This window comes from Haliaeetus leucocephalus, unplaced genomic scaffold (genome assembly GCF_000737465.1).
Source record: "Haliaeetus leucocephalus isolate CR32 unplaced genomic scaffold, Haliaeetus_leucocephalus-4.0 Scaffold339, whole genome shotgun sequence".
In the NCBI taxonomy this organism is placed as follows: Eukaryota; Metazoa; Chordata; class Aves; order Accipitriformes; family Accipitridae; genus Haliaeetus; species Haliaeetus leucocephalus.
In genome coordinates this window covers 10098411-10115841 of record NW_010972775.1, presented here as the reverse complement: position 1 = coordinate 10115841, position 17431 = coordinate 10098411, and the positions used below count along the sequence as shown (strand labels likewise).

Here is a 17431-nt window from a genome sequence, read left to right as displayed (position 1 = left end):
CTAACGTATTTAGCATTCTTTAGGGACTGCAGGCGTGCACCTCACTTCCTCACATTCAATCTCTCCTACACAAATATACTATTCAGATATGGTCAAGACTACTGAAAGGACTGTCCAGACTGATTTGTACTGATGCACAGCCAACGTGCTGTCCACCGTATCTGAGTGGGAGGACTCTACAAATAAGGTGAGCTATTCATGCCAAAACAAAAAGGCCATTTCTTTTCCTTTCTCTCCTCACACAAAGAGCTAGACTGGAGATAATTTCAGCGTATTTCATAAAGTGGCTCAAGGATGTAGATGGCATGGCTTTCGATAAAACGCACTTTGACTGTGCAAGCTTTTTGAAAGAAGTATTTGGAGTCTGCTATGTTGTACCGCGGTGCTCGGTTCTGGCGACCCCAGTGATCCCTTCTGCCCTTAAAAACCTGCGGTCTACCCCTTTTTCTCAGATTTTTGCACTAGATCAAGGCAGAGCAATGAAAACAATGCATTGCTAGTGGATAAAACACCATTTCCCCAGCTCTCGATTTGCAGGCTTTGCCACCACCAAGACGCATAGGGCAGTAACTGTTTCCGGGTAGAAGCTGACGAGATACTAACACTCAAGACTAAAAAGATGAGAAAAACGTCCGTTTAAAAAGCGTACGAGAGTCACGCACCGCATCGCTGCTGACTGCAGGGCCGCTGAACGACTGCCAAAAGAAGACATATAATCTAAGGGTGCAGTGTCACCAGGAAGGCTAGCTTAATATCAAAGCCTCTGCGTTGTAGAAGGCGTTTTTCCACAAGGAACGGGACGGTATTTCTGAAGGAGACAGCCGAGCAGCACGGAACCGCGTGGAACGACTATTCCAAGCCAAAGCGCCTCTCCCAAGGATCGGCGCATCCCACCGAGCCGCCCCAGCCGCCCGCTCCCGGCCGGTCCCCGGTGCCCACGACGGGAAGGGCGGGCAGCACGGCCGGTTCCCCTGCGGTGCTCTGCGGGCGGGCGGACGCCGCCGCAGCGCCGCTGCCTCCCCGCCTCGGCGCGGCCCCACAGCGGCCTCCCGCTTCGTGCCAGAACCGCTGTTCCTGCCGCGCTCCGGGTCCTGCTTTTGGGGGTTGGGGTTTGGTTTCGTTTTTTTAACTCCTCTCCTAGGCTGAACAAATGACTCGCTTCTTCGTCAGGGACGTTTGTAATTTCTGTTGCTCTGCAGCCCGTGTACTGCCTCAAGTGCTCTGCAGCCCGGGCATCACCAGCGCCAGGTACAGGGGAGCGATCCCTTCCTTTCACGGGCAACTCTCCTCTTAACGCAACCAGGAGATGAGCCTTCGGTGCGGCAGCCTCAGCTTACTGGATCAGCATCTGGGTTACAGCCTGCTCCAGCCTCTATGCGCCCGGCTGCCATCCTACCCCACCTATCCCGTTACTCCCATTGTGCGTTTCCGCATGTATTTCTCAGGTGCCAGCTTTCCCATTTTTTGCTTTCTCTCTCTGATTCTGATCCCATCCTTCGAATTGTTGACAGCCTCTTCCAGCTCGAGTGCATCTTTACCATTCAAACCACTAATGAAAACACCGAAGACAACTGGGCCCAAGACAGTTCCTTCAATAAGCAAGTCCAGTTCTCACCACAAAATGAAGGTACACATCTTTGAAAAGTTTAACGTCCATGTCAAAAGGGAATGAAAAGCATAATCCGTGTTCTGCCTAGGTCTTGAGACGGCACCTCGTTGTTTCAAGGATCATTAATGCATGTTTCTTACAGCTCACATTATGGCAAGAGTTCGTTTGACAGCAGAACTGAGCTATTACTATCTTCCTGTATTTTCCTTTTTCACCTTGGGAATGCATCCTACCAGCCCAAGTGGTCCGAAATACAAAACAAGTTTGAAACAGTTATCTTTGCTACGCTCTCCGCCAAAGTGCTTTGACTTTTTAAGTGGTATCACCTCTGCAAAATTCAACTGTTTAGATAACAGCTCTGTATTCAGTGGGTAGTATCTGTACTCCCCCTTAAACTTGCTGTGCCTATCAAAGAAACAAACCTGTTCTACAGAGAAAACGAGTCATGGAAGAGATGGGTGACCTACTCAAAAAAATCACTCATCACCTTTGTAACAGCCAGAAATAAAAATCAAGCTATCTTGACTCCCAAAATAAACACTCCCAATACATGCTTATAATCTAGTTGTACTCCACTGCTGCTGTCTGAAGGAAAGGAGATGGAGAAAGTAGCAAGCACAAATGAAAAATAGTTAAGATGAAAATATGAAGCCTTACCTGGAGTTGTTTGTATTAGGTACAGATAGCTGGTCCTTACAGCTAGTAAACTAAGGTTTGTAAATTCAGACAAGAGGTTAAAAAAACGGATTTTGCTGGGAGAGTTCAGAGTTGAAACTCTAATGAGAATTGAATTAAAAAAATACCTTCCTTCCCATGTTCTGCCAGTATGTCCAGGATTATCTATCAACCACAATTACTGTTACTGTCCCATACCTAGGAAGCTCACTCCCATCAGCAGAACTGGACATCTGCTCTCAGTCCTATGAGAAGCCCAGAACTGGTTCCTGTGAATTGCTGGCCAGGTCAAGGGCGAGGTTTTTGGCTAAGAAGTTTGCACTGCTGCTCTTCATGTGTACGATATGGCGAAACAGAGATATCTATACTAAAGCTACCAGTCATCTTTCATGTGTAATACAAAAGTGATTTGGGGTTCATTTAAGAGTTCATTAAGCCTTTAACAGGCTAAGAATCTGGATGTTACGAGCCATAGAAATCTCAGTTTTGTTTTCAGAAGGGACCTCAACCTCCCCTCTGTGTGCTGCTTCATATCCGATACTTAGAACTCTTTCTTCAGGATGGTATCTATTCTAAATTCAAAGACACTCATTTCAGGAGTTCGCTTGGACTGTGGATTACTGTATCAGCCATTCACAGCTGGAGCTCAGGAGCCAAATGTAATTATAAGCCCCAGCAAAAAATAGATATTTGAGTCCAAAATATGCTATGATTTGACACAATTTGCATAAACCAGGATTTCAAATCTGTCATTAAGGACAGGAATTGGGGGCACCGAAAGTTGCCAAGAAACAACCTGTTTGTAATGTATCTAGACTGACTACTTAATTATTACTTTAAGGTGCATCTCCTGCATCAAACATTTGCTGGCAAGATTTTAAATGTCTTCATTCTCTTATCTTGCACAGCATCTTTTCAAAAAGATCATTTATGGCATTTGATTTCAGAGCATGTATCCCAGGGTATTCCAGCTGACAACGTATGGCTGATGTAGCTGACAGTCCACATGCAGAATTTTACACTGAATTCGAATCCAATCAAAAAAAAAAAAAAGAAAGTAATCCTTCTATGAATTGAGATTAGTTTATGTAATTTTTTTTTCAGAAATCACTACAAAGCATCTGTCCTATCTTTTTTCTTACATCTGTGTTCTGTTTACATCCATGATCTGTTCAGCTGTGGCAGAAAAACTCCCTTCTCAATTAGGACTTCCTAGTCTGTTGTCACGCTGTACCACAAGCAAGCAGTGGATTCTCTGTTGGCCAAACAGAAAAGGGAAATCATTAGAGGCACAGAAACAATATATAAGGGTAACATAAGGAACATGAAATGGTTTATGTGGCACAGCGGATGGGCTTATCCACTCCTTCAGAAAAGCATTTGTGTATTCAACACTGACCATCAGTTTAACTCCAAGTGGCTTTCACTGGAAAGACAAAGCTAACGGAGAAATTCATACACTAAAATCCTGCTCCTACCCTTTCCTATATTCTCAGACCAAGGATTAGGCCTGCAACTTTTAGCTGTAGAAAACAAACAAGGCTGGTTTCAGTCAGTACTGACTGAAGAGGTACCAGTTAAGAACTCCAAAATGTAATGCAAGAGATAACGTAGGAAGGGAGAAGATCATGTACTATGCACATATTATCCCAGCAATGCTTGGGATTTACTTCCAGGTTCTTTTGGCCTTCCTGAAAACGCAAGACAAAACCTACATGATTAAATTCCCATGCAGAAAGTTTGCCTCGACCCATCTATGCCTACGGTAGGAAGATTTCTCTTGTCTCTAAAACATCACATACATATTTTCTTTTCAATCTATTAGCCAGATGTTTTTCAACAGTATAAAAACCATCACCTGAGAACAGACCTGAAGTTCAGAAGAATTCTCAGCTCCTGTTCTTGCATTTAAGCATCCTTGTGGTTTCAGCCATATAATTCAATGCCATGCATTTAAAAAATACAACTCCTGTTTCTCAAGGAAGACTCTTACAGTTGTTTTTTTTTTCCTCAAACCCAGTAAGGAAACAACCCTACCATACTAAAACAGACAGAAGTACCAGCAGAGGTTGAACCCAGTCTCTGTGGAGACTCCCTGTACCAGGAATGTCAATGACAGTTATTTGATTATTCTGTAATATTGTCAAGGGAAGTTGACAGCTTATCCAACCATATTCCTCTTTTATTTTAATAAGAGCTACAACACTGTTCTGCAATAAGGTAAAAAAAACCCCTAACCCTACTGAAACATGTTTATTAAATTTAGACAGCGTCAGAAACAAAAAGTACTTCATCTTCCCATTTTAAACCAAAGTCAAATAAACATCCACCTGACATGGCTGGAAGGCTTTGTCAAGTAAATAAACAGACTTCTGTGCCTGCTATAAATACGCAAGAATATTTATCATTAACATATATCAAGCAGCATCCTCATTGTAACAAAGATGCACTGCCCAAGAAGGATAGGGACTGTTCAGTCATCTGCCCCTAAAATAAAGCTTTTCCAAGCACATCAGCTGAGCTTAAGGCTATCTGCCTCTGTGCTAGTACTCCAGAAACATTTTCAAGATAAATATTTAATGGGAATAAATGCTTTGAATATGCACAGAAGTTTTCAGATTTCAAGTTACTCTGGATCTATGGATGCTAGAAATTGGGATGAAAAAGCCAAAGACATGAATCTGAAAGAGGGTGGCTTGCTTGTACTAAAGCAGGAATAAATAAACGACACATTCAGCCCAACTCCAAGTTAAAAAAAAAAAACAAAAACCCCATTCATCCTGTTTGCATGCTCCCCCAGTCTGTTCTTCCCAAGCTCACAGAAAGTCCCCCAGCCATCAAATAAAGAAGTTACTGCAATCCTGCCTCCCTTGACATGGTCATCATCTGTGAGCACAGCCACTAAACGCAAAGCCTTTCTGAGCACAGGTCTGTGGAACCATACCTGCCTCAGCTCTAATTAGAAACAGATTTGGGCAATAAGCCTGCATTTAAATGGTTTAGTCTTTGCCAGAAGACTGATGCCACTCCCCATACAGAGATTCAGGTGTTACTTTAGGTTACTAATGCCAGTGTTAATGCAGCCTTTGCATTGCCTCAGCATATTTGAATGACACTACTTTAACTGGGTATTTTTCTCCTGTTTGTTAGAGATGCAGAGTATAGAGGGTGTTACTATGACCTTGGTGACTGAGCTAATTGTGTAAATACACCACGTGGATCTTGAAGTTGCACAAAGATCAGCACCTAAGTCACAGCCTGAATATGAAATTAGTTGGACTTTTTACAGCCTCTTGATTTCTTGGAAATGTTGCCATATTCAGGCCAATAGTCTATAGCAATGCAAACTTCTATATGCCAAGCTAATTCCCAGATATCTCCTTCACTCAGTGCAAGGGACCAAAACAATCATCTGTTACGGAGTTTTCAAACAATAAGCTTTAATTGCCTTATTAGAAAAATAAGCACTGAAATATATATAAATGTGATTACATTAAAGTAATTCTGTAGTCTAACATACTAGAAACCAAAGCCCAGTCATATTTTTAATGATACAGAGTAGCAAGATTTAGGTTTTAGAAATTTTCCGTAGAGAATACCAAAGTATGCAGTATCTTTTAGGAAACCACAGTAAAGACGAGACAAATCTCCACTTTGCAATAAAAACTAAGTAGATCAATTTATTCTGTATACTATACATTGTGTAAGTTTGTAAAGAACAATTGACATTTTTATCACCTTAACATCTTGACTGGGTGTAAATATGTCCAACAAAATGTACTCCTGTGGCCTTTACACAAACACTGTCCTACTACATCAAGAACAATGAGAGGGAAGCCTTTGGTGCTACAGATTTGGGGACATATCTGTGAAGTTGTAATTAATCCACTTAACTACCTCAAATAAAATGTCGGTGCTACCTGCTATTATAAGCCTACATGAGTACTACCCTAATAACTAAACACTGTCTATCTTTAAAGGCAAGATATGAAAGGGACTGCCAGTCTACAGTGCGGACAGGTTTTCTTTGAAAAAGGCAATTATCAAATGGTAAAACTCATATAATACATTATGTACATAAGTTTGGATAGCTGAGTTATCTTGCTGGAGTAAGCTGAAAGTAAGCATTGATTTGCAGTCATGTTTGATTTACTGTTAAGCGATTATTGGACTTAAGTTTTATACTTAAGTGTATAGAATCAAAATAGCCATGCCTGCTGCTGAGGTCTGTCAGACATGAAGGCTCATGATCAGTCATTGACCTAGTCAGTATTACAGTACTTCAAATATACACATGGATAATATATTCATAGCTGAATTTGTGGTAATCTTAAGAACTGCAAGTCACCAAGTGAGAATCGGAAGAGCTTGTGTTGTCCAACCAGCAGGACAAGCTGAGTTGTAGCTAAGTGAGTGGAATGTTTAAATTTAGATGGCTATTTTTTTTTAAACCTTTCCAAACATCAAGAAAGCTCACCTTATCTGAGCTACAGATAGTGGCACCAGACAATACACAACAAGTCACCTTAAATTGTTCAAAATTTGTTTCAGGCCCAGTCCTATCATTAAGTTTTAATTTCATTTATACATATAAAAATAAAGAGGGATTTCCACATTAGGACAAACATCTATAAAAAGCAGTTTGCTTCAATATATCCAGTTTCCTTGCTATTCTCCCAGCCTAATTTCTTACTTGAAGAAGTCAAGTAGGCCCATGTCTTCAATCTGTTCTGCAAAAATCACTGATTCTTTATAATAGTAGTCAAGGATAAGAAACAAGGACAGGCTTGACAGAGCCCATTTAATTACTAGAAAAGGGCTATACAGACTTGAAAAGAACCAGGTTAGCAATTTCAATATTCTCTGGAATGACTTCTCTGAACCAAAGGCATTATATAGACAGTGATATACTTTGCTCATCTTCTGATCAAAACAGGACCAAATTAAGATTATCTGTTTTCTCTTGATCATTTTCTTATGTTTGCTTTTAGAAGAGAGCACTGCAGAAAATATGAGCTAGCGTTCTTTTTGACTAGCAGTCCTTTATCCTGTAGGATCTTTCTGAATATGTCAACACAAAGCGCGTCGTTCTAAAAGCACGCATCTTAAAGGAGTGTTTTCTCTTATAATACCCACAGTGGTGCTTTGTTTTTAATAGGCTGTTTCAGAACTGTTTCTTTAAAGAAAAAGGTATTCAGTAAAGTGATCTTTTTAAAGAGTTTCTTATACTCCCAAAGAACCTATATGAAAATCAATTACATTATGGATCATACCGCACTTTTAATATTCTGATTTCATTGAACAAACATGCTTTCAAATGCGTCAAGTTACCTGTCTAATATCAAGTACATATTTTGGCAACCTAGTACTTACGACCTGCATCATAAAGATGATCTGAAGTGCATTCCTATTTTTTGACATGAAAAGTTACCTATTTCTCAATAGGGCATTATATAAATACAACTTCCAGTTCTTTGTTTCCCCAAAGCCACTGTATAACAAAGAGAAAAGGAGATAGTTTACTACCACTTCAAGAGTCCAAGAAAAAAAGAAATATATACCTTCTACTTCCAGAAGTCTAAAATAGCCCAAAGACAATTGCATATCAAACCTTAGCAAGCCTAGATTTGGTGTTTGCCACACAGGAAACTCTCTAGAACAGTACCTTTAGCCATCTTCCATGTCATCAGACAGAACATTTCAGCTTTAAAAGCTTGAAGAGATGCTGAACAGAAAGGGCACTTGCCTCCAAACACAGGTACAAATTCCAGATTTATATTTGAATGCTGGACATTGTTGCAAAACAAAATATACAACCGCAAAAGCATAAGGCTGAGTCAAGTGTAAATGTGTTTCACAAATTTCAGGTATACAATTTTTACTTTCAGTAGCAAGATTCTGGGCTCTTAGTTTCAGGACAAGACTTTGAAAGATACAGAATCACTTGTGCTTTGAGTGGCACATTACCTGCTTTTTAAAATGTAAAACTAATAGACGTTTGCAAAAGGTTGTGCAAAACTATTGTATTTACAAAAATGGCACAAGAGTGAATTCAACAGTCTATGCACATGCACACTTCATTCACATCTTCAACAAAAGTGTGTCCTAAGCTACAGAACTGAAAAGAATACCAGCTTCAACAGGCAGTTGTCAATAAGCACTAGATTCACAAGAGTTACACCAGAATGGGCAAATATTGCCCAAGTAAAAACTCTATTGTTAAAGCTGAAACAGGTTTAAGGCCGTTCAAGTTCAAAAGCAGAAACAAAATTCAATCAGAGCCCTGTCTTTGTTTTTATACATGCTTTACCATCTAGCAACTTGTGGTCTAAACCTCTATTTTAGACAACAAACCCAAACACAGAAGAAAAACCCAACACAACTGGAGGTTATATTAAATACAAATATGCTGTAATTAAGATGAAATAACAAAAGCAGAAACATTAGAAGTTGTAAAACTTGCGATGTCACTTGCTGGAACCAGTCCTACACTAGGAAATGGGCAATATGTACATTTTCAAGTAGATTACATTGCTCTAACCAAACTTGTCCTTTTTAATCAGTGCATTGTTCTCAACTAGTCCAAATACTACACGTTTTACTCTTAACAGTACTCCCTTACAATAGCAGCACATGCTATCGCTACCTGCAAAGCTGTCAGTCTCATGACTTAGTGTAAGAAAGAAAAAGGGGGGATGTGAGGGTGAGAAATAACTATTAAGGAGAAATAACAGGAATGAGAATAATCATGCAGTTCAGCTGTTCTCGTCAGCCAGCCAGCTTGCTAGCAACAAGAGATGGTTTCCGCTGTGGAAGATCTTGTGGAGTAGGAATATGGTCACCAGTGACTTCTGTCTTGTCAGGAGCTGCAGTAGGCAGTTGCTTATTCTTCATCTTTGCTTTTGCCATGTTGTAATCACCAGAATCAAAGTATTTTTGCTAGAAGACAAAACACACGTGTATTTAAAAGCCTGGAATCTTATCAGATGTATACAATGAATTACATGGTTACATAGATTCTTTACATTTTAAAAACAGTTATAAAATCTTTCCAATTTGGAAAGATAGCTCTATGTCAATTAAAAAAAAAATTCTATCAAGACTATTAAGCACACACAGCTAAACTCTTAACAATAGGCAAGTATACAGTTAAGGTTCTACATATACCATTAAACTCACACCATACATGAACATATTTTTGCCCTGGTCTTCCCAAGAGCTCTGGTCTCCCACAGGTGAAACCTTGGCATTTATAAATTTTGTTGCAGTGAACAAGTTCTGCTACACAGAATAACCAAACAATGCATGAACTAAAGCTGGAGAACAGAGCTTGCTCTATCATACCAGAAGATCAAAGTAGCATGAAACTGCATGCTAACAAGAAAACCTGTTATCTGCATACATTACAACAGTGAAACTATAATCCCTAAAGTTCCCAAACTAATTATTTAGCAAAGTCAAATCTACTGTGCACTCCTTCTGAAAAGCACTGTGTGAAGGTAATTCTTATCCCACGCTCCAGGTTTCTTCTGAATACAAAAGTACATTACATTTGAATATCTAAAACAGTGTTCCTTAATATTCCAGCAAATTTTCATTAGCATTACCTTTAAGAGTCTTTTTTGTTGTTTGTCACATTTCTCAAAATATTAAGTTATGTGTGGATGTGAAAGCCAAATGACTGTTACAATTTATCTGCATCATGGTAAGATGAGGCATGGAATTTCATCCAAAGTCTGCATCAAGTCTTCGACTGCTCATTGACACATTTTGCAGGAAAAGTTCTATTTTGTTCATCACTTACTATGTGGTCTACTGTTAAGGAACTTGTAACCCATGATTTTGAACAGTTTGTCACATGAGGCCAAAAAAATCAGATTCAGTAAAAAGATTTACACTAGCAACTGCTGCTTACGATTGCAATCATCTCTGAAGAGAACACTCCCTCATTTGCTTTATATAGGCTTATTCCTCAGTCAGTTGAACAACAGCCATCACTACCTGCTATGTTTAAGTGCTTCCAGGCAGGTTATTACTACCATACTCTTCATTTTGCATTAGTACTAACCAGCTGCAAAATGTTCAGAAGCAGCAGTCATTAAGAGAGAAGTAAATTGAACACCTGACTTAACAGGCCTTTACCTAAGGGTGGGGGGCATGTTGTTTATGCAAGGCCTCCCGAAGAAGGCTTTACATGTTCCCTGCCAGAGCCTCAAAGTTACCAAATCTGTTTTTCCCATGCATTCAATAGTACATCTGAACCATGCACTTTTATTTGTAAACCTTCCCAATTAAATCCTTTTGATGGTGTAATCCCTATTTACACCACAATCTTCTAGCATTGCATCTGCAGACTAGACCTCAAGTTATAACATAATCTGATTTGGAAAACGGCTTTCATATTTTGTCCTTCAAGACTGAAGCAACCAAAAGAAACTTTTAAACAGCATCTACGTAATAACAGAATTGCTCAATCATTCAATGTGTTACTGCCATTAACAGATATCTATTTCTGGCCATGTAAGATCTCCAAATAGAATCCCTCTACAGGAGCGTGGTGTAGCATGGTTCTCATCTACTCTTATTCTGGAGAAAGTGTGCTAATAATAGCGTTTGCACCCAATGCAGAACACTTCTGGAGAGCAAATATCAATGAGCAGAGCATGTCCTAGTTGCCAAATTGAAGAAAATCTGGGCTACAGTTGACTACATACACTTACAAGAATATCCGAGATAACCTACGATCTTTCATGCATTAGAGTATCAGCCCATTTCTTCCTTTAACTTATTCCTGTATTTTCCTCCGATTTATTCTAGCTTCTCATAGGTGGCCTGATTTTGATCATCCCTTTCAAAATGACTGTGTCTATCCAGGTGTCTTCATGTCACAAATACTATCTGAAAACATACTCACTATCCTCACTTTATTTTAAACTTCAGCAATCCAGGCAGTCTGAAGTAAACCAGGCATCTATATCAAGTAAAGATGCTTCCTCATTTAAGACACTGAGCACACTAAACAAAAACAATAAAAAAATGAAATTGAAGAAAGTTATTACCACCACATCAAGGGTGGAGAACTGAAGAAGGCAGATTAAGAATTGGAATCCACAAGCTTACATCATCTTCCATCAAAGCAGCAAAATCCCAAACACTTAGTCAATTAAGATGCCCGCTGGTCTACCTCTGCTCAACTTTGAAAATATAGGCTGCAACAACTTTTGCATTAAGTAGTGCTATAATCAAGATGAAGATACTGTACAGATTGTTATTATTGGTGGTGAGTTTTCCTCACATTTGCACCGAGCGCAAGCAGTCGTAATTCCTTTATGGCCATCAATCCTTAGGGAGTGGATGCTGGTCTGTTTTCCTGAATTATCACAACACGTACTTACCTTCTCCCTTCTGTGTCTACACATACACTGAACCCACTGAAGTCTCATTTAGGCTGCCTTTGACCACGTAACAGCCTAACTCACAGAAGGAGTCACCTAATCTACCACCTGCCCATTCCCAGCAGCCTTTAACTATGCTGCATATACTCCACTTAAGAGAAAGCTTATCCAAAAAACCTGCCAACAGTAACAATTCCCAGGAGATGTTACCAGATAGCACAGAATTAGATCAGCACTGAACTCCAACAGCTGGTTTGCAAAGGATTTATACCTGGAATCATTGCGTGCACTCAAATGGCCCAGACAATAGTAAAAAACCAACCAACAAACAGTGTGACAGCAATGAAAGCACCATCAGAAGTAGTGATATGCTAGGATTATTCCAAGAAGAGAGTTCTCACATGCCTGAAAGGCATTACATAATCACTTTATGAATAATTAAACTAAAAAGATAAACAGTTGAGTAACTAAGAAAATAACAGACGCTGGTTAAATGTGGAACAATACTGAAATACTAACTCACTCTTCATTCTTCTATCATTATTTTCTGGTAAGTGTGTATATTCAGAATTACACTGCCATTCTCAAGCCACTGATGTCAGATGGCGCCTCGCATAACACACCAGACACTAAGCTTTCATGTGCTAAAAACATGGATAATAAGAGTGGAAATACATTAGGAGGACATAAGAATGGGCAAGATAAGATCAGTACAAAACAGGGATGAGGTTCTGACCCTTCGAGTTTACTATAAAGTTTTTTATGAAGTATATCACAGCAGCAGTCAGCCAGCCTCTAAGTTTATTTTTTTCTAAAAAGTGCAGTTGAGCCATTGATGCTGTAAAACAGCTATCCTGCCAATTTAGCATTTGTTTTTTAGAAATGGATTTCTCTTCCTTGTGCTTTCACAGACAAAGTTTAAATTTCTTAACACTCTTTTATTCACACAAAGGCCTGTGGAGTGGGAAGAAAAAAAAAAAATCACAGATACAGGAATTTTGGAATTTCTTGTCCATACCCTGTGGACAATAAAGAACTCACTCCTTTTTGAAGCCTCTTCCTCAAGAAGTCTGAGCCTCCCGGCTTCTGGCCCAGATGAGGATATCTTGCTTTCAATTTTGCTTCTTCAACTTTTTCTGGGCTGATCACCTTATCCTCCATTTCCTGAAAGACAATTAGCAATACTGTAAATGAAATCTACAATAATGAACTAGTTATGCAGAATACATTTGCAGGTAATTCACCAACATGCTGATTGCTGCTACCAAGTGAATATACCAATTATTTTAATAGACATTTTCAGACATTCTCTCTTGAATACCGACAGCAACTATAGGAGTTCAGCCTCCCATCTTAGATACCTTTCCTGGAGATGTGTTTGAATCTAATCAATGCATTTCTCTTTCACATAAAAGCGGTCTATACTAAAATTAAATTATTCAGTTTTGAAAAAAAAAAAAAAAAATCCCCCAAACAAAAAACATTTTTTGGTCAAAACAAGGGTTCCACTACGAACAAACAAATGTTGAAAGCTGGGCAAGAGCCACAGGACTTTTTTTTCCAACTGCCTCTGTTTGATCATGAAGTTGCACAGCCAGACTAGCACTTGCATTGCCACAATCTAGTTTGTATGACTGCTCTAACTGTAATGTGTTGATATTCACTCTGAAACAGTGTTAAAGTAGCTCAGTCTCAAAAACATGCCTGCTATCATATTAATAGCAACAATACTGTAATTCTCTATACATGTCTATAATTATCGTAAAATTATGAGGATGAAGACAGTTGGATAGTGCATTTGTGTAAAATAAAATGCCTGTTCTATGAGTGTACTGTAAAATATGGATGCTCAAAGTAATCATTTGAATATACTCATTTGGCAAAAACTGCGATTTGTACATCCAGTCTTTCAACGCTGACCTCTACTTTACACTCATCTATTCCGGTCCATGTAGCAATTTGATGTATGAAGTACAGTTTCTTCTATTAGATAATTTCTAAAGTATCTTCCATTCAAAATTCTTGGTTTGCTACTCTCTAGTATTTGGCCAAGGCTTTTTTTTTTTTTTTTTTTTTTTGCATGCACACCATTGCTAGTTCAGGGAGACTACATTGATTTGCACTGACTGCTGCAGTTCAAATCACAGTAATTCAAGAAGTCACACAAAGACTTTTAGGCAGGAAAGAATTGCCATTGAAATCAGGAGGGCCTCACATTAATCTGTGACTAAGGTTTCATATCAACTTAGAGCTGCTTAGGCAGCCCCTTCGCACTCTTTTCTATCTGCGTCATCACCCTTTGCATTGCATCAGTCAGCATGACTATATATACTGCACATGAATGGGCTACAGAAATTAATTCAACAGAAAAATAACTTTTTTTTTTTTAAGTTCCCCCCCCCCTTCTTGGGATCAGTTTCCACATTCTGGATAACCAAGCAGCTGCACAAACAGGTATGTTAGCACAGCAGCAGGGAGGAGAAACACAGGCAGCTGGGAGCTACTTAAGCCAGAACTGCCGAAGAACTACAGCCACCCCACCAGCCTACCCCAGTGCTTTGCTATATCTCTTATAAAAGCTCAAAGTTCTATAATATTCAACACCTTTCTGGTAAAAAAAAAAACCTCAGAAGCAAAGGTTGTAACAACAGATTTAGAACATAACATTGCCTAGTTGCTCCATTAGGCCAAGACATCTCAAGACAGCTGTGTACAATACAGTGGGAATCTGAATTAACAGTTCTACCAAGAAAAGATAGAAATTCTCCTAACAGTTTAAGAGAAACTTCTGTGAGGACAGGAACCAATACTTTTTATTAGATGAAAACACAGCTACGCAATACAATGCAAAATACAAATAAAGGGCAAAGTCTCCCTGACACTACTGAACATAGATCTATACTATTGCTCACTACTTAATATCATACTAGCCAAGACCACAGTTTTCACGTGTTACAAAGATCATTCTTCAGCTGCTGTTCTTCCTATTGTGCTTTATTATCATACCGACTCTGACTGGATTTTCTCAAAAGCAATCCTTTAAGCTGAACACTTTCAACAGCTAATGCTGAATCACTGGGTACTCACTGCTGAGCCAACAGACAAAGCATTTGAGGGGGCATGTTTTGCCAATACTAACCAAGAGGAGATATTTTTTAAGAACGGAGGGTCAACAATAAATAGCTTACATAAATATGTATTCATGATGCATCAAAGGAGACATTTATGCAAACTCACAGGGCTAACAAATCATCGCACAGCAGGCAATCAAAACACAAAACACTGTGGTATGCATCAATGCAGCTGAAAAGGATACAGACTATGGTCACTTACCCTTGATGACCAAGAACAATTAAGACTCAAAAAACTACGTAAGAGAAATTAATAGAATTTCAATACAAAGACTTGGGGTGTCAAACAAAACCAGCTGATGGCAGGCTCAAAAAATACTTAAGACAACAGTTCTTCCTATAAAATACAGTTAAGCTGCAGAACTCCTTGCCAAAGGATACAGGGGGTGCCAAGAATTTAGATGGATTCAGAAAGCAACTCGATGTGTTCATTTGCAGCTCAGAGGCTTTTAAACCACAGATTGTTGAGACCTGGGATAGTTTTCTGGGGAAGATTACTGCATGCATGCCCTGACCTTCCATTCTTCAGCAGACTAGATGGTATTGAGCACTCTTGGAGATGTGTTGTTGAGCCACAAAGGCTTTAACCCAAGCCAGCAAGGCCATTCATACATTTACAACATTCTCCCTTCAGTTACAGAAGCAACAATCAAGTGACTAACAAATGATTGGGGGGGTAGGCGGAAATCAAGACATACCACGCTCTTCTTCCTTGTGACAACCACACAAAGAAATTATTTTAGTTCTCTATAGGAATTTGACGCAGCTAGTGAAGTCTGCTTACTTCATTAAAAGGATCTATCAGGAAGGCAGTAGTTACCTAACTCATTTAAAGATAGCATTAGCTTTTAATCTTTACGGAGGTACTAGCAGTGTAAAGTTGCGTATCTGCTGGGACAAGTGAACTGCATGGCTAAAAAAAGAGCCATCAGCCTTTTCAAACTCTGGTATGAAGAGCTCATCCTCTTTAGCAAAAGACATCGGACAAAACGTAAAGCAGAAAAATGGGAAAAACATGACAACAGCAGAACTGTACACCAAACTAATGTGGCAAAAGCCAGTCCAGGAACAAAATGCACCACCTCTAACAGCTTCCTGAAAAATATAGGCTTTTAAGGCAAAAAGAGAGTCAGTCAACCAAGCATATGTTCTCCAACGTCTAAAGCTGCTTTGTTGCTGAACTTCCCCCTGCCACTATCCTGAGTTTTCACACCAAGAACAGGAAATGCTGGTCTTTGGCAAGTTTTCAATTTATATCACTCTCTTGTTTAACACCTTTCTCGCCTAACACATGCACAAGCTTCTTACAGCATATTAGAAAAGTTTAAAAAAGAGGTCTGATCATGAAAACACTGCCTCGAAGTTCATTTAGGGGCTTCATCTTTTTTAAGCATACATAAGTACTGCAAAATGGGTTGTTTACATAAGTATTTCAGAGCTAAGCATTAACTGAGTCAATGTTCAATTTTGCCTACCCAGACAAACAGCTTTAGTGAAGGTTAATATTGCAATGCCATAATAACACTGATGCCACAGTATCCTAACAGGATATATACTCACAGAAAACAAAGCTTTATTTTATTGACATTATTAATTTGTCTTGAACACCTAGATTAAAACTAAATTAGCAGATCAGTAAGGGATTCCTGTCTCTCAAATAAAGGGTAATTTTTCAAAACAGTGCATAAGCACTGCATTTCAAGACTTCAGTCTGAAACTCAGCATAATCAGCCCCAGTCACCTGACTCTATCAGAACACACTAGAAGGCATCACAATAAACTGGCTACCGCGTGTTTTACTATGCTCTTATTACAGAGCTATTCTAGGAGTGCTGCATAGGCCAGGGATTTACTTTTATAGGCTCTGAACAGGAACGGTATCCCTTCAGTAGTCCACCTAACACGAACATTAACACGCATTTAAGAATAGATTACAAACCTGCCATAGAAGCTGGTTCTGATTACTACATCTATTGAGAAGGTATCATTCCATATGAACCCCCCAAAGTTCGCCTACTTGTATGACTAACTCATATTACAAATTGTAAATTATTAAACAAAAACTTGACAGCTAACGTAAATCAAGCTTTTTCTTTTAGAGTCCTTGCGTTTCATAACTGCTCCCTATCAGAAATAGCTGTGGAGATTGCAACTGAGTCCACATAGCAATGACAAGACTGAAAAACAAACGGCTTCTTAAAGTCACAGCCAACAGAAGGAAACTGCTAACAGCATACAGTCATCTGTGAAGCCAAATCCCACTTAAGAAACTGTAAAATTATTAGTTACAGAGATGACATCATAACGCCATCACAAGATAACCCAGCCAGTTATTCTCTAAAAGTCTTAACTAGAACAGGCCACAGCCGTTGTGTTTTGGCTATTTCGCCTCCTAAACGGCTTACATTAATAGCTGAAAATTTTCTAACAGCGAAACGAAAGTTTAGCCAGCGGATCATCGCCGGTCTCCAGCCGCTGCGACTGCGAGCTGAAATTCTCTGCCCCGGGACGCCCTGGCAGGCAGAGCAGCCGGCCGAGAGCGGGGCCGAGGCCGGTCTAGGGAGCGAGGAAGCGCCATTAGCCCCGCCAGGCCAGAGCACGCCAACGATTTACCAGCGAAC

General features: G+C 39.5%; 1 protein-coding gene across 3 annotated transcripts in view; it reads right to left on the bottom strand.

Annotated features, from left to right (window-relative positions):
- Window positions 1-5712: 5712 nt before the first annotated feature.
- The window catches only part of ARPP19 (cAMP-regulated phosphoprotein, 19kDa), a 12307-nt gene continuing 588 nt past the window's right edge, over window positions 5713-17431 (bottom strand). Inside the window, exons 1-3 of one of the 3 annotated variants that reach the window (XM_010571828.1) lie at window positions 17216-17374; window positions 12721-12843; window positions 5713-9223 (exon numbers count right to left, since the gene is read on the bottom strand). In XM_010571828.1, the coding sequence (XP_010570130.1) occupies window positions 9053-9223; window positions 12721-12843; window positions 17216-17269 (348 nt within the window). In that variant the 5' untranslated portion in view covers window positions 17270-17374 and the 3' untranslated portion in view covers window positions 5713-9052. Of the gene's footprint in view, window positions 9224-11561; window positions 11980-12720; window positions 12844-17215; window positions 17409-17431 lie in introns of those variants that run through there. The other 2 variants (XM_010571829.1, XM_010571831.1) reach the window with 2 other exon arrangements.